The sequence below is a fragment of the Salminus brasiliensis genome, chromosome 5, assembly GCF_030463535.1.
Source record: "Salminus brasiliensis chromosome 5, fSalBra1.hap2, whole genome shotgun sequence".
NCBI lineage: Eukaryota > Metazoa > Chordata > Actinopteri > Characiformes > Bryconidae > Salminus > Salminus brasiliensis.
In genome coordinates, this window is record NC_132882.1 from 11,083,576 (window position 1) to 11,106,762 (window position 23,187).

General features: G+C 40.9%; 1 protein-coding gene across 1 annotated transcript in view; it reads left to right on the forward strand.

Moving 5' to 3' along the window:
- The first annotated feature begins 3,023 nt into the window (after positions 1-3,023).
- LOC140555467 (F-box/LRR-repeat protein 7) overlaps positions 3,024-23,187 on the forward strand; it is a 39,605-nt gene continuing 19,441 nt past the window's right edge. Inside the window, exons 1-2 of the mRNA XM_072678711.1 lie at positions 3,024-3,285; positions 13,034-13,123. Coding sequence (XP_072534812.1) covers positions 3,249-3,285; positions 13,034-13,123 — 127 coding nt within the window. The 5' untranslated portion in view covers positions 3,024-3,248. The remainder of the gene's footprint in view (positions 3,286-13,033; positions 13,124-23,187) is intronic.

Below are 23,187 nucleotides of genomic sequence, written 5' to 3' on the forward strand. Positions count from 1 at the left end.
GGAGTGTTATTATCCGCTGCACTGCACCAACCACAACAGGGCATTAAGTCATTGCAAATTGACGCTCTGAAAGGGTAGCTAGTCCCAGATGTTTGTAATGTGTAGTGTAATGTGTAGCCAGATCTTTAGAAGGAAAGGAAAGCTCACTTCATTGGCATTGCAGGGCAGTACAACAGAGTTCAACCTCGGCATTAGTTTAAGGCCAATTAAGGCCCGCTCACTAGTGAAAAGGGCAGTGAGAACACATGCACAAACACCTGGGGAGCATTTGAGGGTTAGGTGCCTTGCTTAAAGGCCCTACAAGGGCAACCAAGCCATGAATATTGAGGGAGGAGAACTGCACCGTTCCTTCACCTCCCCCGCCACCTTCTTCCTGCCAGTCCAGGGGATTGAACTGACGACTTTCCAGTCCTAAACCCACTTCTTCTTTGACCTTTAGACCACAATTGCCCCCGGAGGAGTCACACTACCTTTTAAATGTTTAGGGACACCTGGCCATGTTTTGAAATGATGATAATATCTGCAGTTAATGTCAGCACTGCATTTATCAACCGCCTTCTAATGAATATTTAGCATTTATTTATTATTTATTTATTATTTATAATAAATAATACATTTATTACTATTTATTATTTAGCATTTGCTGTATGTTACACAAGTAGGTGAAACTTTTTACTCACTATGATGTCATTAAAAATTGACAATGACAAAAAAATTTAAATGAAAGCATTAGTTTATCAGAACCATGTTTGAAAGCCAGCTAGTCACAAATGTGGTATAGCCAGATCTTTAGACTCTGAACATCTCTCTTTAGTACAACTTGTGCAGCAGTTCTGCTGCTCAGACACACCTGATTTGATTACGCAATGACATTCCAGGTTTAGTAGGTGTGGTTGAGCAGCTGAATCAGCAAACTGTGCTAGACTCCGGACCTCAGTTTCCCACCCCTGCCCTAAAGAGAGGAAGTAGATAGCATTCTTGGATTGCATACCGCTGAAACAGTGCGTTTGGTTGTTAAGGGTGTTCTAGGGGCTTAGCGTTTGACCCTGTCCCAGATGGCCAGCGCACCACTGACCGGTACCATGCAAGCGAAATAAACAAGTTAAAGAAAAAAAAGGTGCTCACTGTAGATTCACTGCAATACACTGCACTTTCTCAAACCTTCTCTCCTCAGACATTAGACATGCTACCCAGATGGAGTTCAGGTCTGCAGTGAATGATTAAAGCCTTTGTCCAGAACCATTTATAAAATTCAGAGATTCTGTGGTTTGGCTATTTTACAATGCGCTCCTTGTGTAAAGGACAGTTGCCAGTAAAAAGCTGTTAAAAACAGTTAAGGCCGCAAATTTTTCCCAAGCCGTTTTAGTGCATGGCTTAAGTGAGTGATAGTAATGAAACCCATACATTTGGTCTGTTCGGTTTGTTTAGAAGTGATTTTGATGAATGTGTATTTAACCAACCCCCCTGTACAATGTTTCTTAGTGTCAGAAAACCTGAATGTCTGTGCTTAACCTCAGCAAGAGCTTTGAAAAGCAATAATGGCCCTTGTCCCCTTGCCAGTGCCCCACAAAGGCAATGAGAGTGATTAATGGGAACTTTTAAGGAAGTAATCCCACTACACAAATACTGTATCCTTGCTTGTTTTTCATAATTCCTGTTTTGAGGTTCACATCACAATAACGTTTCCGCTGATAAAGCTCACACGCTTTATTCTGCACAGGAAGTCTCGGGAAGCTTACAATAGAGCAGACATCAAGACTACAGAGAGCCACCTGCAGTTTAAGGACTGTGTGTGACTGACTGCTCTAGGTTAACATGTGGATCTAGCATCATGTTTGTGTTCAATAAGCACAATGCTCAGTTGCTTGAGGCCTCCTAGCTACAATGACCCTCTGCGAGTATGAGGTTTGTTTATATATTTCAATGCAGTTTATTAGTCTTAATCTTAGGAGAAATTATTTTTATAAACATGTTAATAAGAACTTAAGAGAAGTTATGGTGCACATGCCACACACTGTAAAACACATAATAACGTAACACGTAATATTTTAGATAGTTCTTTATTTAAGCAATTGAACATGAGAGGGAGTGTGTGATTCACAGTAACGTATGACCTCAAGGGTCGGCTGCGTTTATACATAATTTTATATAAAATAAATCAAAGTGCTGAATTTTATACTGAATGTGCTTAACAATTCCAAAACACCAAGACTGACTAAGTGAGATTGAGTAAGGTAGTACTACCTGTTGAGCCCTGTTGAGCCTACGCAGTCCAAGATACCTGCTGATGCTATAGAACTGCTGACTATCAAGCTCCAAATATATATAAGCTCCTCTCTCTCTCTCTATATATATATATATATATATATATATATGCATGTATATATGCATGTACACATATATATATACACACATATATACGTACATATATATATATACATGTGTGTGTGTGTGTATATATATATATATATATATATATATATATATATATATATACACACATATACACACACATATATACATATATATATATATATATATATATATATATATATATATGTATATATGTGTGTGTATATATATATGTGTGTGTATATGTGTATATATATATATACACACAGTGTATAGTGTGTATATTTATTTATTTATTTATTTATTTATTTATAATAAATGGAGGACAAAAACCCAGAAACTTTCCATGGAAGTCAGTGTGTAAATGTTAGTCCAATGTTCAGCTCGAACTTAAGCTGGCCACCACATCTGCAAAGCTATGAGGAGCAGCTCATGATCACCAGATGTGGACTCTCCATGTGTATGTATATGCCTGAATGACTGTTTCAGAGCTCAGTGGGCGAATTATGTTGGAATGTTGGAAATTCGGGTGAGTTGCCCTTTAAAGTGAGCGGTCTCTTTAAAGCCCCTGTGCTTCAGCCCCTACATCCATCCCTCTTGTGGAGAATATGATCTGGAGTTTGTCCTGTCCCCCAGCAGTGGACTAACAGCTCGTGCAGGACCGAGTGGACAGCATCTAAGAGCAGGGCACCACAGTGCGGTTCATACGGGACTGGATAGCTGTACGCGTCGTTACGCGCATTTGGCATTGCGCCTCAACACGACTCAGCTCTGCTGTTGGGAGGATTGCTTTCTTGTGTTGTTTCTCCTGCGTTTTAAGGGCTTTGTGTGGCCGTAGAGCTGTAAAGCGCCATGTGTGTTGCGGTGTTTTGTGGCTAGACGATGTCTTCTTCAGGATGGGCGCGAACAATGGGAAACAGTATGGAAGCGAAGGTACGTGGGCTAACTTACAATAGCTAACCATAAAAGTAGACCCAAGACGATGTCTGCATGTGGGTTGGGAACATGCTGGCTAGTGTAAAGTAACGGGGATCACAGCTGGACTTCAGTGACTTCTATCTGCGCAGCTTCTGATGAGCCGTTATTCTGTTCTGCAGACCTTCTCAAAGTTTCAGCACAAGCCTTTTCCTGCAGGGCATGGAGGCATGGAGGCATGTTGTCCCAAAGTCAAAGTCAGCTTCATGACCATACTGCATTCTTTGTGAACGTCTATGTCTTGTATTCAGCTGCCAGTGGAGAGTCCACATCTGGTGATCATGATCTGCTCCTCATAGCTTTGCAGATCTGGTGGCCAGCTCAAGTTCAAGCTGACCTCTGCTTTGTCCACAATGCAGAGTGAAGGAAGTTCTTCAGATTTCTCTGATAAAAAGGCAGCAGAGACTGGGTGGTTGCTTGTCACATTTGTTTCTACTGGTGATTAAGGTAGATGACCAGGTCAACTTCCAGCTGGAATAGGCAAGAGCTGGCCATGCTGGTCAAGCTAATGATAAATTTGATTGAACTTTTGTAAAATAATGATAACATGCTGGGCATAGAGCCTAAAAAGCTTGCCGTATACAAGCTGGGTCTCTCTCTTTCTCTCTGTAGTTTGTGTAGTGTGAATTTTACAAGTGTGAACACAGATATGCACATATGTTCATCTTCAGCCTGCAGTGTCAGCATGTGGATGTCTGATGGGTATCTGCTTTAGGACTGCAAGAGGAGGAAATTACAGCAATAATCATAGAAATATTGCAGTATTTTCATAAACATCTAACATAGTTTTGGGAAGTGGTCCAACATTTGGTGTAGGTGCTTCTGTAGTAGTGATGAATGTAATCTCACAATAATCACATTCAGCTGTTTAACAGATATTGCAATATTTGCATTCAGGATTTCTGGTGGAATTCTTCGTTTCTGCCAATAGCCCACTCCAGTTCTCTTTTTATGAAATCCATTTCCTTTTTTCTCCAATTGTACCTCTGCAGATTGTGGCCCAATGGCTCTATTTTCACGTCACCGCCCACAGCACTTGTTTCCCAAACTCATCTGGCTTGTCTTAAAATTCTCTAGTGTACTTTGAAATGTTGGGTTTTGTGATGGGAGTGCAGGTAAGGCGTTCTTCTTATGATTTAATCTTCTTATGAGATTGTGGGCGAGAGCAACACTGCTCCTGACTCAGCTAAACTTTTATGCAGGGTCATATGTGGATTTTTTGATTTGCCTTTCTTGCCAGCATATGAGCAGTTGTCTGTGAGATTGTATGTATTTTGTATCTGGATAGTATCTGGATATACTTTGACTGGACTTTGACTGTTTACACTTGTCTCTAAATATCATCCCCAGTGTGGTCAGATGAGGTCCAATTTTATCCGATTTTACACATATGCATACACAAACACCCACACACACATTGAGTAAGTGTGGAAGTTAGAAGCCAAGATTCACAGTAATAATTACTTGTTTTAACTATTTTTTTCAGCAGACATATCGGACAGTATCCGGACGCATTCCGTTTACACTTATTAAATGTGGATGAGATCAGTCTCTGACCTCCTCTAATGGGGTAGTCCGATCACATGCATCCTGAGGGTGTTTACACCTGGCTTTTCCTGCGGTCAAGGGAATTACCAAAAACACTGTTAATGCCAGGTGCAAACAGGCTTTTAGCATTTTCTTCATTGTCCAGAGCACGTCTTGACCTCCACAGTTCCCCTGAACTTGATTTCTTAACAGTCCGCACTGTAGAAACGGCAAACTGAAAACACTTGACTTGATCTTCTTCTAATAGACTTTTTCTGCCGTATGTGTATTAATGGCTTTTGTTTTGAGGTCTTTAGACAGTTGCTCAGAGGAGCCCATGTTTGATGAGTGTTAGTACAAGGTCTGAAGTGCCAGAGAATTTCTAAAGCTTGTTGAAATTAATTTCGCTGACGGATCCTGATTACAGATGGTGACATGCCTCAGGCCTGATTTGCTAATCAAGAGGCGTCTGATAGGATTTTTTTTTTTTCCAGACTGAAATCCAGCCAGGAAAGCTGGAGCAAGCTTAGTAAAGACTGAGTGAAGCAGTGACATTCATGCAACGACTGCAACAACCAAAGAAGACAGTGGGAAATGTGAAATGCCCATCACAGAACAGTGGTCCCGGAGATTCCTGGACTAGGCTGGGATGTTCTAAAGTATTAGACTACATTTAGACAGGCAGTCAGATCAGATATTTTACTTATCCCAGAGGCAGCAAAAATCACATCCAGCTAAATATTTTCAGTTCTAGTTTGGACTGCGTTCATGACCTGCCATTTCAGCACACGCTCACATGCCAATTCCTTGTCAAAACTCTTGAATCCAGTAAAACTGAGAGAACGGCCAATCTGATCGGACCATTTCATTTCACTGAATGTCTTCATGTAGCCTGATCATATGGATCCAATCACTGACAGAAAAAGCTGAAATGCAGTCCTGACTCGTTACTGCAGATTTCTTCAGTCTTATCTGAAGGATCTACAAACACTTCGTTATCTCCACACACTCGATTTAGAGCCTTTTTGCTAGACCCTCCTTGATATCTAATGCATTTCACAGCACAGCTGTTATGTCAGTATTTCAGCTCAATTAGTACGGCTGCTCTTCAAAGCTGAGTAGTATTACAGGCCTGCCTGAGAAAAGAGACTTTGGCTTTCATGTACATCTCTTCAGAATGTGATACCTCATCAAGGGTTCATAAACGTGCACAGTTTTCTCTCCATTTGGGCCTCAAGCATCTGCACTTGAGCTCGACCCCGTCTTGAATTTCATTCAGAGAGCTTACACCCTGCGAAACTCTCTTTACATCTTACATAAGCACGGGGCAGGAAACTGGTGAACGCTTTTGACAAGCTGTTTTCCAGAAGGGTAAACAAGCAGGTCTCTTCTCGGTCCTGTGGCTTTTCGCAGCCCACTTCTCCACAAAGTGTCGGTGGTGGCACGTGGTGAGTTTAATGGAGCAGAGACAACAGTGTTAAACTCAATCACTTACACACTCACTCTCTTTCTCTGTCTCTCTACTGCATCTCAAGGCAATTATGGCATGGATGTATCTGCTGGAAAGGTGGACAGAATAGTAGATAGTCAAAGGGAAAATAGGAAAGGCTCCAGCGAAATAAATCCTCATCAGTGATGTCTGGGAAGCAGCCCAGCCTTCTACATCTTACAGGCTTTAAAAAGGAAAGCAATGAAATATGACAACTGTGAAAACAGATCCAATTTAACCCCGACTACAACTAGCCCCTACCATATCTCGCTAATTATGCAGAATGCAGAAGCCATTCACAGGAATTATGAGCATGAAGTCATTAAGTCTGCCAGTATTATTGGTCTCTTGATCCTACAGAAGCAGAATCAAGCCTAAACTTTATGAATTCAAGCTGTGCTCCTCTCTTCCCCTCTCCTCTTTCTTGCTCTCCCTCGCCCTCTCTCTCTCTATGTGCTTGAAATGTTCACATGCTATCACAGTGGAAAATAGTTGTCAAAGGGTGCTAAGCTCCTGAGTAATGGAACTCAATCTGCATGGCAAAACATTCTATGCATCATTTGGAAGATCATGCTTTGCCAGTTTATCATTTTTTCAAGGCTTGTTAATGAAGTAGATTGGATAAAACAGACAGACTTTCAGTGCCTTAACTGGACTGAACACGCATTGGTATTTCTTGCTACTGGGCTCCCCCTACAGTTGGGAAGTGTAACTTGCACTTTGAGCCACCCCTTTACTTTCATGCATTTCTGGACAAGCTGAGAGATACAGATCTGTCACATAAAGGTTAAGAAGCATATGGACTGAGGCAGTAGAGTTATCTTACAGGATGTTATACAAATATGACAGTGTTACACAGCTCTCACAAGCATTTTCCTGCCCACTGTACCAGAGTTAAATAGTGTAGTTAGCAGCAGGCCGAGCCCAGAGCGGCAATGACAGAGTCACCATTCTCCTTGTTACAGGTCTGTGGAGCATCAGCATGAAGCTACATGCTGTTGCTTTAACTCAACTCAAACTTTCGGCGTAATTAAATGTGTAGATGTAAACTTTCAGAGTGGTTTGAGAGACATTCTGCAGAAACCTTTCATGTGACAATTGTGTGATAGGAACCAGATGTTTAATAGAAAGTGATTGCCTGATATGGTAATAAGTACATTGCCTGATTCCTGAACCATTGTTTAACAGTAGTTCAGAGATGGCATTTTTACTTAAAAGATATTGTCACTCTCAGACAAAAACCTTGTATGTCTTAAATGGAAATATACCAGAGAAGGAAAGTTCCTGCTTTACTTTCAATGGAATTAAATGTAAAAATAATTTATTCCCAGTAATTTTTGAGCATTTCTGTTGGTCCATTCATCATGAAATTGTGAAACGATGTATAGAACAACCGCCAGATTATGGGAACAGGGATTATGGCAAAAAGTGGAGATACCAAAAATATGATACAGAGTGACAGTGATGCTGTATTTCTATCTTACACAGATTTTTAAGGCAAAATACAAATTTTAATTAAACCACTGAGAATGTCTTCCATTTAAACCGTTGAATTATTTGGAATTTTTGATTAATTGTTGGAGTTCTCAAGTGTTGATAGATGAAAACTCAGGTGATTGGATTATTTCTTCAGTGGCTCATTACTCTTAACTACACTGGTCTGCATCTGGACTGATCCAGAACACGAAAACTCCATCAAAGAGAGAAGTATGCTTTATATGAGTAATGGATGAAAGATCAAAAGCTCCTTCAGACTGATCAGCTGCTTTGAGAAGGCTTTCCACCATTCTGTTTGTACTGACACAGCTGTTTATATAATGATAAAATGATGCTTTTTCTGAGAGAGCACTTTTAATCCTCTCTCCTCACATCATTCTGTTTGCATGATGGATTGAAAAGAACCTTCTTTTTAAGCTCTATATCCCCGTGGATGAAGCCAAAAAACTGCGGGTAGTTGGAGCGACCATATTTTGGATTTCAGAAAAGAGGACACTGGGGACTGGGTGGGTTCACGTAGGCCTAAGCTGTAGGACGATGACAGTGTGTATATGTATAAGGGTGGGAGGAAGTTACATGTTTGATTCACATCCATAACATTGTTCTAACCCATGTTTTAATCCCATACTTGATGTACACTACCCTTGTTTGCACTGCCACACACTTCATATTGTGTATTTTTTTAGTTGTCTGTAAATAATTTGCCTAAATATTATAATTATTTTCGTCCTTGTATATTATTTTATAGTATGTGTATTATGTATCCCTAGTGTGAATCTCAGTGCTTCTGGACCTTTTAAAATATTCAATCTACAAAAGTTGACTTGAAATCAATGAGAAATCCCAGATAATTTACGTCATTTAGAAATCCCGCCCGGACACATCTACAAATAAGAGGATGTATGGTCACCCTATTGGCAGTCAAGCAGGAGCCTGCTAAAATATGGATCCGCTGAACTAAACCGTTATGTCTTCAGCTCAATAGATCAGTCCTTAGCTCTGGATAAAAGACGGGCACTCCAAGGTTGAAGCTGTGTTAGCCACGGTCTACAAATCGCTGACTTCTCAGAATCACGCACTGACTTTTCTATGCAATTTATGACCTTTTTTAAGGGTTTTATATTTAGCGCACATTGAAGATCCTAACGTTAGGCGGAGAAGTGGTAACACTGTACGAGAGAAATCCAGTCGCCAGACTTTGGTGGTTTTGGTGCTTAATCCCAAGGATGGGAACTGTTGTGTATCCTTAGGCAACAGTGTAATAATAATAAAATACAAATTTCAACATCCAATATGACACTGTTCTGAACTTCAGTGCTGCCCAGCAGCTTCGCATAGCAACAAAATAACAATATTCATATTGGGTCCTAATTCGTGCCATTTGACGATGCAGCCAATTACGTCCACTTGCTTGGTGAGTCACGTTCCGGGGCCTGATGTGGAAATGGAAGCAGATGTGCTGGCTCAGTGATGTCACCGCAGCCTGTCGTCACGATGGTAATGATGGAGGGGACCTGCCTCATGTCGGCCACATTTACTGCACTGGTTGGTTCAGGAAGGGAGAGAATGTGGAAATGACTGAGCTTAGTTAGTGTGGTGGTTTTTGTGTAGTCATTATGAATGAGGTGCTAAGAGGGCCCTGCCTCCATCTATGCATCTGTGTTGGTGATGCGGAGGCTTATTTGAATCATCTCATCCCCATGCAGCCGCACTAATGCTACACACTGGTGGGAGGGGGTGTTTGCAGTATGTCATAGGAGTCATGTGATGTGTGTGAATGTGTGTGTGGGGTACACTGCATGTGGAGAGGGACTTGTTTACAGGGAGAACGCCTTATCCTTATGTGGGATGAAAGCACAAGCCAGTCGAAGCCACTTTCGGGTTCAGTTTATGACCTGTCAGAAGACAAAGTGCTGTAAAATAGCCTCTTTACACACAAACACACTCACCCACACTCACACACACTCTTACACATATACTGTATGCATACAGCAGTCTTCTTTTAGTAAATACAGCAATACAGTCTTCACTGAGGGCCTTATTTTATCAAAGCACATCTACCAAAAAACAACCATGCCCTCTCAGGTTAATGGTAATATGCTGTTAGTTAATTACATTGCAGACCGGCATGGTGGCGCCGCAGGTAGTGTGTGTGTGTGTGTGCCGCACGCCACTAGGGGCCAGAGGTTGTAGGTTCGATTTTTGCTGTAGTTTCTATCTGTGAGGAGTTTGGTATGTACACCCTGTGTCTGGATGGGTTGCTTCCACCTCCCATAAACACCTGGTAGGTGAAGTGGCTGTGCTACATTGCCCTAAGTTCAAGTGAAGGAGTGTATGTGTGGTATCCTGTGATGAACTGGTGCCTTGCTCAGGGGGTATTCTTGCCCTGCGCCCAATGATGCTGAGTAGGCTCTGGACTCAGCAAGAGCTTGACCAGGAAAACACAGAACAGCAGATTAATGAATGAGGAATTACAACATTAAGTTTGAAGTAATTTTGAATCCAAATAGATTTTGAAAGCAAATGCTCCAAATCAGTTCATGACACTGAATTTGCCATGCTATGAACAGGCCACAGGTCTTAATATTATCCCTTTAAACTATAGGCTTATTATTTGCTTATTATTCTTAAGGCTTAAGTTCTGCCCAGTACCTCCTATAAATTATTCAGTAACTGCTGGTGCTGTAGTACTCTGTAAGTCCCAACTCAGACATTTTAACTGTCGTCTCAGGCTTGTCTTGGACTCAATAGTATTTGTACTTGGACCTTTCTTGGTCTCGTCAGTTGGTCTTGCCAAATGTAGTCTCTGGTCTCAACCAAGACCAGTTGTTGTATAAAAATATATGGTTTATTTGTTTCTTTCTTTTAACTGGCAGCTGCTTGCTCTCCGTTGTCCTGAAGCGACTCAAAAACAAATCAATATGTCTGTTTGATTTTGCCAATTGGATCGAAAAATGGCCACATTTGTGTTGCTATGTAGAAGTAGAGATGTTTTGTTAGAATTTCAGTTTGATGTAAAATTTCGTTTTTGTTTTACATTAAATAAACATTGAAAAAAGTGAGAAGTGCGGACGTGAACCAGCTGACACAGAATATAACTGAACATAATTGCAGTAAATACCATAACTATGTAATAAATTACACAACAGACACTTTCATTTTTAATAAACATGAGCTAAATTAAAACAGCATCTTTAGAAATCTAAGCATTAATTGGAGGCATCATTTTGGTCCTAATCTTGACTCACTCTCATTGGAACTTGGCATTGACTTGGTCTGGACCCCCTTTGAGCTCTGCCTTGACCTCTCAATCTTGGCTAGTCATAGACTTCAATTTATCTTGGACTTGGAAATGTAGTCCTAGGCTTCATTTACACAGCAGGTGAAGTGGCCCAAATATGTTTTTCTCATCAAATCTTCTCAACTTTTTCCAATGTGTTCAAACATCTTTTTAACTCCTAAACTGATGTCCGAGTTTCGGTTTCATCTTCACCATTTACATTTACATTTACATTTATGGCATTTAGCTGACGCTCTTATCCAGAGCGACTTACAAAGTAACTCGTATTACAGAGGTGGACCAATGTAGTGTTAGGAGTCCAGGGAGTAGCGCAGTACAGTCACCCAGACTGGGAATTGAACCCTGGTTTCCCACATGGTGTAATAGCTCACTGGCAGCTAGTGGTTTTATCTGTTGTGCCACACCAACATCACCAGCATCACAGTACCAGTGGCTGACAGCTGGGCTAATCAGTGAGAATGCGATCTAGCTTGCTGTAAAGAGATTGTGTTGTTCGGCCATGGTTATTTATTTGATTACTTTAAACGTTGCTTTTAAGGTTTTCTTTGACGCTGCAGCAGCTTCTCCCATTTCTTAAGAAAGACAAGACAACCATTAGAGCACTGGTTAGTTTCAGTGTCAACATAATTTTTTTTTTTTAAAGGCCGGTGGTCCACAAGATTACAGTACGTTTTCCTGCCCTTGAATCAGTTCAAGGTGTTGGTGGATGATTTAGTTAAATTTAGAGTTATTATTTAGAATTAAAGCCATGACATTTTACTTTATGGTCTTTCTGCATGTTTGTGATGTTTTCGTCCCTCACACACTCGTGAGTTGGTCTCTGAAGGTTTGCATCTTGTATAACTGAATTAACCGAACTGAATTAAGATGGTCAAAGATGCTTGAATGTGTCACAGGCAAGGCTGTCATACTCGCAACTGAAAACCCAACTGAAGACTCTGCAAGTGATCAAGCGGAGCAGTTTCTTCCATGTATTGTTCCAGTGCCGGATGCTGGCTGCACTTTCACTGGCAGGAAGACATAAACTAAAAGGGTTTAGCTCAGCTTCACTGCGTTCATGATCAGCACTAAATATTGAGCTTTTTCCTTAAAATCCTTAATCATGAAAACCTCAGACCTCCGTTTGGTTTAGGAACAAGACGTGCCTCCATGCCGCTGGTAATTGTTCAGCAAATGGCTGACCAGCAAGCCTTGGACATCTGATTACATTTTTACTGCATCTGTTATAACATTGACTTGCAGTGGGAACCGAACGCCCACCCTGCACTAATGCCAAAACACCAGCATTCCCACTGCTGGACTGCTGGAAGCATTGTAAGATATGATATGAAAATATACATGACGTCCAAAAATATCCAGGCATCCCTTCAACTGCTTGTAAGGTTCATCCTTTGATGACAAAGGCAGTCGGTAGTGCACAGACAGCTCATGTAACCTGCATAGAGAAGCTCTGCCAATACAATGGGACACCCTGTGGGACCCACACATGACCCTAAGGCCATAGGGTTATAGAGAGCAGAGGTCGAGGGACATAAAGCTCACTTTGGTCTGATAAGCAGTAGGACTGCAAGCACTATTGAACGTTGAGGCGAACATCTCCATTACAACAGTACCTGACCTCACTAATGCTCCTCTGTTGTTGCTGAATCAGCCCCTCACAGCAATGTTCCAACATCTAAAGCCTTCCCAAAAGGGTAGAGGCTGTAAATCTGCAAGACTGTGAGAGAATATAAACTCCATATGAATAACCTTAAATTCAGAAGAAATGTTGGATGAGCAAGTGTCTACAAACTTTTGGACACATACAGTAGATGTTGTATTAGATGTTATTAATGAAATGGAGAAGCATGTACCACTAGAAACCATGTTCCACTCTGTTCTTGGTCACACAGGTAAAGGAAGCTCCAGCATTTCCTCCGACGTGAGCTCCGGCACTGATCACACGCCCACCAAAGCTCCCAGGAATGTGGCTACCAGTGAAGGTGAGGCATCTGGTCCTCATTATGGACTAAACTCCCTCTCCCTCTCCCTCTCTCTCCCTCTCTTATGAAATCCTGACTATTTTTGGAGGCACTTGTGTGTTCCTAGGATAACCTGAAATCAAAAACAAACTCGCCGTTCCCATAAGAGTTAAGCACCCGTAGGCTGTTCATCATGTGAAGGGGTCTGAAAAACCTTCATATCTGCAGCGCTTTATCTGCACATGCTCCCAGAAGACTTTTAAATGGGTTCTTGTTAGATCTTTAATGCTCTTGAAGGATGTGGACCCAGTGGAGTGCACCAAACCATTTGGTTTCCTAATTGGATTCTTAAAGCGAGATGAATTGCAAGATTAAATTTTAATTTATTGATTATAGCAAGATTTTCCCAAATTGTTTGCAAACATTAAATAACAATCTGAGGTACTGTTACAGTGCCCATGCAATAAATGTGGTGTTTGTTTTCATTTTTAAGATCATTTTGAGCTCCAAGAAGGGGGAAAGAGAACAATTGGTGTATACACTATATGTCCAAATGTTTGTGGACACCTTTTCTAATGAATGCATTTAGCTACTTTTAAGTGCTGACACACACACTCACACAGCTTGTTTAGTCCCAGTAGTATGACCAATAGACTTTTGACTCTCTGGAGCAGATAAACATTAACCTAATGCCAGTGTGGGCTAGAGGGGTAAAAGCTCCCAGACACTGAGCTGTGGAGCAGTAAAACTGTGTTCTCCGGAATGATGGTGCTCCATCCAGTACTTTTGGATGTTGGGGAGTTGGGGACCAGGTGTGGTGGTTTCATTCATCATCTTGACCCCACTAGCACTTTTGCTGCTGAATGCAATCAAATCCCCACAGCAGTGCTGCAAAATCTAGTATAAAACCTTCTTCCCTGAACAGTAGAAACAATTACTCCAACAACAACAGGATAAAGTCGCTTTTAATACCCTTGGTTTCAAAAGAAACAACACATGAGCAGATGTCCCAATACTTTTGTCAAGATAGTGTATGTGTACAAATCTTTTGAAGACTAGAAGCCTGCAATAGTGAATGTGAACAAAACATTTGGGAGTCTTAGTAAGGTGTTGGGTATAGAGGTCTGTTACCTGGCCTGAGCTCAGTGAGGCACAAACAAAATATTGGGGTTGGGGCTGGGTTTTGGGTTGGAGGTTACTAACTGATCAGCACCTGACTCCAATATCTCAGGAGCTGGAACAGGGATGGAACACCACCATATCTCCTTTAACTGTTGTTTGGAGGGTGGAGGGTGTTGTCTAGCATGTCAGTCCAAAATCCTCCACAGGTGTTCAACTGGGCTGAGATCTAATAAGAGCAAAGAACTGCCAGAATATATAACTTACATCATGTTTAATCTCATGAAACCATTTAGTGACCCCTCATGCCCTGTGGATGGGGCATTGTCACCCTGGAAGAGATCATCAGGATTCTTGCTTCTGCTCAATTTAGTCAGCTGGATGAAGGCTAGTATGTGCTCTAATAAGTATTTAGAACATATGCCATTCGATCAGAACCCTCTGTGTGTAGAATTTAGTCATTTAGCTGTGTTAATGTAATTACTGTCTTACCCTCCCTTATCTGTGTCCTGTTTAGGCAGTCATTGCTCCCCTCACCCTGTCTTGTCATACCTTTTTGAGTATTGAAATGACCCCTTCACTCTATTTTCTCACACCCTTTATATTAAAATGTCCCTCTACCCTTATAGTATCTTCTCCATCCCCCTTTCCTTAACCTCACCCTCTTTCCAGTACTCATTCTTAGAGTAAAGCCCCCCAAAACATGTTTTTTTCAGCCATGTGTAAATAAACTCCAACACTGAAGATCCAATCTCCTGTATGCTGAATTCCAAACATCTCCCATGAGTCACATGAAGCCATTTGACAGCTTAGTGCATTTGGAGGAGAGCACTAACTGCCAATTCTATTACATCAACTAACAGATGCCTGCATCTAGCTAGCTAGCATCCTGCTGAGTCATGGGGCTGCGGGAGAGCTATTCCCCAGAGAAAGTGAAATCAATCATGCTTTATGGGAATCTTAGTCATGGATGGCTGTGGCATCGACATGTCATAATTCCAATAGTGAACCCTCTTTCAAAGTCACGCCAATCTTTTCTTCTTACTTAATTAACAAAAATAAGCATGTAAGATACAAACAGCACTCAAAATGAGCTTACATGCTCTCTAAAAAAACACTGCGCATCCAACAAGAACAAAAGCATACAGCATTTATACAGAGGTTTATAAAAAAAAAAAGTAATGTAGCACACAGAAATGGTCAAAAGGTTAGGTGCCTGATGTTGATTACCAGTTCTAGGGTTGCCAGTTTAAGCACTTGGTAAGTACACTGGATCATGATCTTACATATGAAGTATTCTTATAGTTACAGCTGAACTGTAGAGCTGTGTGCCTTTCATGCAGCTAAGATTTTCAGGGATTTCGAACCCCACACACAACATGGACTACAGGCATGCCGGACAGTAGGAGAAGAGTTAGAGCATCACTTGGTCTGGGCTGCTTCTGAGCATCCCCCCGGGTGTCTGCATCTGCTGCCTTTCTGGCAGACTGCTCCTATAACTCTTCAGCTGCACAGACACTTCCTGTTTTGCCTCCAACCTCACTTATGGAAAAGCTTTCCAAGGAATTCAGTGTTTCTTTTTTCACCTTTTACCCACCACCAGTTCCTTTATGAAAGCCATCTTGTTGATAGTGGCTGGAGATGGTGTTTTGGGTCTGGCTGTTATGGTGCAGTTAGAAGGCCATTGTGTGGTTGGGCACATGCACCATTGTGTGGAAAACAGCCTTCCAGGCGGGTATTGTTTTCATTACTACATGGCACTGACTTTTCCAAGGCCGAGTGCCAGTAAGGCTTGGTCCAAGCTTGAGTTTTACCCCAAGAAACGTCTTGTACATGTGTGTAGGCATGTGAGTGAAATCGTAAATGCCAAATGCATGGAATTCCCACTCGTAGTTGCCTCCAGTGGCTTTAATGAGGATGATGTGCTCCATGTTGATTGGGTTTGAAGTTCTATTTGGTTTGGAAGAGAATAAGACTTATGTTAGACATAAAGGCTAAAATATGATTTTTCAATGACCTGATCACAGCAGATAGCATAGCGGATAAGGCTGCTGTTTAGCAAAAGTGTTGGTGTGAATCCTGAGTGATGTGGAGAAGCAGACTTTGCGTCACAGCACGACCAGTCATGTTCCTCATTATGCCTATAAGGCTTTAATTACCAACAGTTGCTTTTAAGCTTTTTAAGTTTTAAGCTTTCCTTGCATTGAAAATTGCTTCTGCAGCCACAAACACACACACACACACACACACACACACACTCACACACACATGTATATACATACAGTATTTATATTTAAAGACAACGATAGAATTTGCTGTGTGGGAAGGATACCCACAAGATAACATGCCTATTTCCCAGTACTTCTTTGCTGTCACTTTGCTTCATGGAGACTACCGAGAGACTATATTTGAGCTTTGTGGTTGCAACATCTTCCAGGCATGTTTTGTGCCATTCTGCCTCTGAGCAAAGAAGAAAAGTTGGCATGCGATAGACAAAAATATATAAGTGCATATCAACCTTTGCATTTACATTCAAGCCTATGGTAGTTTTCAAATTATGAAATGCATAAATACACCATACATAATACACAGCTGTCTTCATTGGAGCAAACAGGTTACTGGCAGATTTGGCTGGAAACAGCAAATGCAAGGAAGGTTATTTAGAGGCAGCAGGCTACAAGTGCAATGGTGTTTTTTGAGCTTTTCCACAAGCAAATGGGTTCAACAACAATAACAACAAATAAAAATTGATAAAAGCTATTGCTAATGGTATTTGATGTTATGCTGAAGAAGCCTATAGTTATCATCCTTACTTCATTATTCCATCCACTTTGTGCAATGTACCAGCAAAACAGCCCCAGAGCATGATCCTACAACCACCATGCTTAACAGTTAGCACATTGTTATTCGGATCTGAGGATTCTTGGTACCTTTGTACTTTGTACCTTTGTAAGTACCTTGGTACTTATTGTCTTTTATTCATTGTGGATTTTTTCTGGCATGCAGTGGTCAGTAACTACCAAAAGTGGACCAATAAATGAGAGCTGGTGAACCAGCAACAAGGTCATGGGTACCTAAGGCTCACTAATGCGATCCATGGAGGCCCACCTCACAACTTACAACTTACTTAAAAGATCTGCTGCTAACTCTTAGTGTCAGGTATCACAGAACACCATCAGAGGTCTTCTGGGGTCCATGCCTTGAATCTTTTGGACAGGTGGTACTAATGTTATGGCTGATTAGTGAAGATAAAAGAGGGTTTTCAGAGTTTTGAATGATTCAGAGATTCCTGGTTGGAACACTGGAGTTTTGTGGGTCATCTTGGAGGGCACAGATTTTGAACACCTGCAGCCTCCGTCTGTTTTGGATTCTGTGGCATCTCCTTGTTCAGTTGGGGAACGGAACAGACGGTGGACCACCCTGGCTCATCCTAACCTCAGCGGGTGCTTGAAGGCTTATTTCAGGAACAGCATGGAAAGCAATGAGCTTTCTTTAAGTCTGCTGTCTCCACACTGAATAATGATTGCAGACCTCTTGATGAGAAAACCCTGAGAACGAGGAGGAACCTCTACCAAAACAGATGTGCTGTTCAATACAGAGAGTTCGTCCATCCTCAACATGTCCATCTTTCATCATGTATACAGTACTGTGCAAAAGTCAGAGACTTTTTAATTTCCAGTCAAAACAGCCATCGGGAACGTTATCCATGTTCCAGGAGATACTTCTGTGAAAATTCCTTGCATAAGGAAGGAGAAAAATTAGGAGTTTACAAAACTAGAGTTCCAAGCAGTGTTTGGATATAGAGAGCAAAGCAGACTCTTAACAACTATGCAAGACCTGGAAGACCACTAGTCGCCATTAGATAAACAGCACCTAAGGGCGTTTTCATGTTGACCTTTTTTTCGGACCCAGTAGCCTCTCTGGTTCTTGTGAAATCTGAGGTCTAGGGTTCGCTTGAGGCAGACTCTGGTGTGGTTCGTTGCAGGTGAGCTCCGGGGCTGCATGTGGGGTCGTGTGATTGGTTCGTTTTTGTCATGGGACTGCTTCAACTGCTTGCAAGTGTTCCAGTAAAGTAAAATTCCAAGACTCCAGAAAGTGCAGATCTTTGCTGCTTATATTCAGTGTTTGTATCCAAGGGAAATAATGAACAGCAATGAACCCAGATCCTACTGTTTCTCAGAAATTTGCTCAAAAAAGTGCAGTTTGAAATTGCGCAGTCGATCCGTGGTCCGAACAAAATTCTTCTGTGTGAAAGCAAACAAGCGATAATGAGCCCGTCCCCCAAATGAGCCCAGACTCGAGCCTGGGTGTGGACTCAGGTTCTTGAGAGACGGGAAAAATTAAGCTCCTTGTCTTTCATTCTAACTTTTTCTTCATCTTTTTTAATAAAGCGTTTCAGCACTTTCTGACCTTTACGTCGACAGTTGCTGTTCATTATAAGCGAGAATTGCAAGAGGTGCTTAGTCTGAACGGCTGATCCTCTTCCAAGCTCTATGCTGCACATTCCTCACTTGGGACTCAGCTCAATATAAACAATATAAGTTCAGACCTAGCCCAGGAATGGCTGTCCCTGGATGGTTTTCTTTGGCATGCTAGTGGCTGCGGGGCACGCTCTTGAGTGCTTTACCACAGAGAGCACATAGATGAACTCCTAATCATTATCCCACTGCTTTAGGTCTGGGGTCAGTGTTAGCTCTGTTCATAGCACCACAAGGTCTTTTTCTGCTCAGTATTTGAGAGATTGTTAAGTGAACCATTTGACAGCTGTTGAAAAGGCAACTTGGTAGGATACACCGAGACGTTTTATGTGAAGCTAATGCTTTTCTGTTTCCTCTAACACCAGATGGACCCGTTTCACAGTTGTAAACTGTGGCCGGCCTTGTTGAATTCCCAACCGTTTGATTAAATAATCCTGAAACTGCACTTACGCATCATTTTGCACCTACGTGACAGTCCTAAACGACCTGTTCTTCGGTCCATAAGTGCTTATTTACATAAGAAATGGGATCTTATTATCAGATTGCTTGCATCTCTGTCTGCACTCAAACCATAGACCATTCCAAGTCCTTCACCTATAAACAGTTACATAAAGGAGCCTGTGTTTTGTGCGAGAATCCAGCACATGCAGAGCTGAGCATAATTATTCCATCTCACTGTAATGGATAGCGCTAACAGTAAAGCACAAAAAAACCCAGTGCTTCAGAAGATGTCTGATTTTATGGATGTTAAACTGTTTCAAGCATGAATGCATCATAGCTCTGGGATGTGGTCAGAAAATAGGGTTTTGTTACATTTGACCACATCCAGAACATTCCTCCCCAGCCCAGTAAATTAAACTGGAATTAATCCACAGTGTTTGCTGCACTGTCAACTGTGGAGCAAAAACAGATTTAAGATCTGGATTTAGAAAAGAGTAAACCACTGTGGCCCAATGGAGCATTACGAGCTAATACAAGCTGCTCAGAAACAATAAAGAAATGAACCTAATGTAAGTATTAAATACAGATTTCAGAGCCGTGCCTCAAACTACTAGTTTTCCTACAGTTTCAATTGAATACACATGCATGTGAATGTACTGAACACTTGCCCCCTTTGGTGATATGCAGAATAGCAGATTATACATACAGTTGAAACCAGAAGTTTACATACACTATATAAAAAGACTCACTTTCTAACATAAATTCAGCATAAACTTTTCTTGTTTAAGGTCAGTTAGGATTCCCAAAATGATTTCTATTTGCTAAATGCCAGAATACTGAGAGAGGGATTTTTTTATGCCATTTTCCTATAATTGTTTCAAAGATTATGCATTTCATTAGTATTTGGTACCATTGCCCTTAAACTGTATGACTTGGGTCAAACATTTTGGATATCCTTCCACAAGTTTCTCACAATTGCTGAGAACCTCATTCTTAACTCCCCAACTCATCCCAAAAGTATTGGATGGATCACCATCCATCATTCCAGAGAACACACTCCACTGCTCCACAGCTAAACGCTGGGGGGATTTATATCCCTCTAGCTCACACCTGGCATTAGACATAATGCCAATAGGATCATGTTTATCTGCTTCAGAGAGTACTATTCTATTGATAATACTAATCTACAGGGACTAGACAAGCTGTGTGTCTAGGCGAGGTGTGTGTCCTGAACTTTGGTAAATTTGTTATAAGTTTTTTCTTAATATCTTAATGTTGTGCTTCATTTAAAAAACAGTTCAAAACTCTTTGATTTTTGAACTGCTGTAGACTGAATAGATAGATTTATGTAATGTTTATGTAAATGTCTTGCTTTTCTTGCCATCACAAAAAAGTAATTGATAATAGACTGATTTATGCAGACTGGTTGCTATATACGGATGGTGGAGAGTGGAGTGAATAGTATGTTTTGGATTGTGTAGGTTTCTATGATATGGGCCCTTTAACAGTCAGTTTCTTCTTTTCTTTCTTTTACATTAACCCCAGAAGTAGTTAGAAGACACCACTGGGTCCAGGCTTCCATTCATCACTCTTCACTCTTTCATTCTTGAGTTGAAATGGTATAGGCCTGTGATTTTAAGGGGTTGTAGTACCTTTAATGGTTGATCACTGCCTATGCTGCCTACAATAGTGGATGTCTTTTATTAATTGTACTTTTACATTCAACAAACTCACTTACATTCAAACAGAATCACGGTGGAGCCTACATTGTGTACACAGTGTGATTCGGTCATCAGCACTACATTCACCTCTGTCCTGCAGAAACACACTGTATTTCAGCAGTGTGGGGCATTAGTGCAGTGTGACTAATAGGCAGTGCTATGAACTATAAATCAGCATAGCTATGGTTAGTCACATTTTATGCTTACATTGATTTAATATATTAATACAAATAGTAAAAAATAAAGTAAAAAACAGCAAGTAAACAAATAAAATTGCATGATGAGAATTTAAATGCGTATTTTGAAAGTTTTCATAATATAAATACATAAATAAAAATATTCATTTATTAATTATATATAAGGGTTAAATATATTTAAATATATTTAAGGGTTGTATACCTGGAAATGGAATTGAGTATTAAAACTTACTTGAGAAACCTACAAGTAGAAAAAAGTAGTACAAGTACAAAGCAGAAAACCTCCAAAATAATGCTTAAGTACAAAACACAATTATTCAAATATTTTCCAATCCTGTATATTATATAATTCTATATTTCTTTATTGGGATTATACATATATTTTTTTGGTCCATATTCAGTATAACATCCTAATGGTAATCCCGTATGTTACTGTAAGCCTGAAACCCATCATTTAGGCCCCTTTTGAATCATACTGTAACCCAGTAATGAATGAGTGTTTCCTCCACCTGTGAATCATTCTAGCACTGATGGTCTAATGTAATCACCTTAAGACTCAACAGATTTAAATACTTATACTCAATCCAAGTTACACTGAGATTCGTCTGAACGTTCTCCTCCGTACTGAGGCAGATTAGTCTTTTGGATGACACTCTGCCTCAAATGACAGATATTTCCTTTCCGTGGGCTCAGAGCCGAGCCGTATTCCCACCTGGAGTCATTAAACTCGTTCTACTGTGCTGCTTCTCTGTGAATAATAAGTGCGGCCCTTTGCTAGTCGTTTCCCCCTCTGCACTGTGAGGTCAGTGGAGGTGAGCATGTTGGAGCAGTCTAAACACACTCAGGACTCCGACATACATCTCCAACTTAGTAACGATCCGGCATTTGCTGCTTGTAAACAGTGATACAAATACCCACGCTTTCCATGTTTTCCCCCCATTTATTTTCTCACACAAACATATACAGTGTGCAGAGTGTCAGTGTTGATCTTCTACTCGCCAGAAAATGAAGGACTGAGTGGACATTTGTCATACGGTGCCTCAGAGGCCGGCGGCGATATTAATGGAGTTGGGCCAACTGACAGCACAAATTACTATTGGAGAGCTGTAAATAACAGCAGATTAGACAGCCCAGCCCAAGCCATTCCAATAAATCAACAATTCCTGATTATAATCGGGCAAACGGCCAAAGAGTTTCAGAAGAAATAAATATTTTAAGAAAGAACGATGGGGGAATACTCTAAATATTTTGTTCTCCTTTCCGAGGCTAAACCACACACTGTTAAAAGTATACATTTCTTGAGAAACTCTTGGTGGTTTTTCTGTTTGAAAGTGTGGAGGAACCTCTTATGGTTCTTTAAGGAACCTTCAGGAAAAGGATTTTAAAAGAAAAAGGTTCCTTGAAGGTTCCTCGAAGCACCTTAAGAGGTTCCTCTACAGTTTCAAATGAAGAAGCCCCTAAAAGTTCCTCAAGGAATTTATCATTTTAACAGTGCGCATGATGCAAACATTTGACCTTCTATCTGTACTGAAGTAGTGGCCAACCCATTGCATTCTCTTGAACCTTCACCACGCAGGCATGACAGGAGACATCCATATAGACGTAATAATAAAAAAACAGAGGCAGTGATAGACTACGTGTTCTGTTGGCAAACCACATGTGAATGACTTTTTTGTGGACTGTGGGCTATATAGCCTAGTGTTCTGAACTCTGCACAGAGAGGTGTTGAGTGCTGGGTTTGGAGCGGGGAATGGCTATACCTGCTGCTAATGCATGGAAACAGCTCACAGGTGTTGCTGCTGTCAGAATTCCTGACCCAGTTTCACTTTCATAGCACGTTTAGGAAGCGAGTGAGTTTGGATTTCTTTTCAGCTTGACTTGGTGAACTGAAGTAAATGTGTGTGTGTGTGTGTGTGTGTGTGTGCAAAGGTTTCACTGGAGGAATCAATTTCCACTAGTTTACTCCAGTAGTGTCTTTACTGAATAAATAATTTTAGAATAGATAGATAGATAGAATGATAGACAGACAGATAGACAGACAGAGAGATAGACAGATAGATAGATAGATAGATAGATAGATAGATAGATAGATAGATAGATAGATAGATAGATAGATAGATAACCTGTGC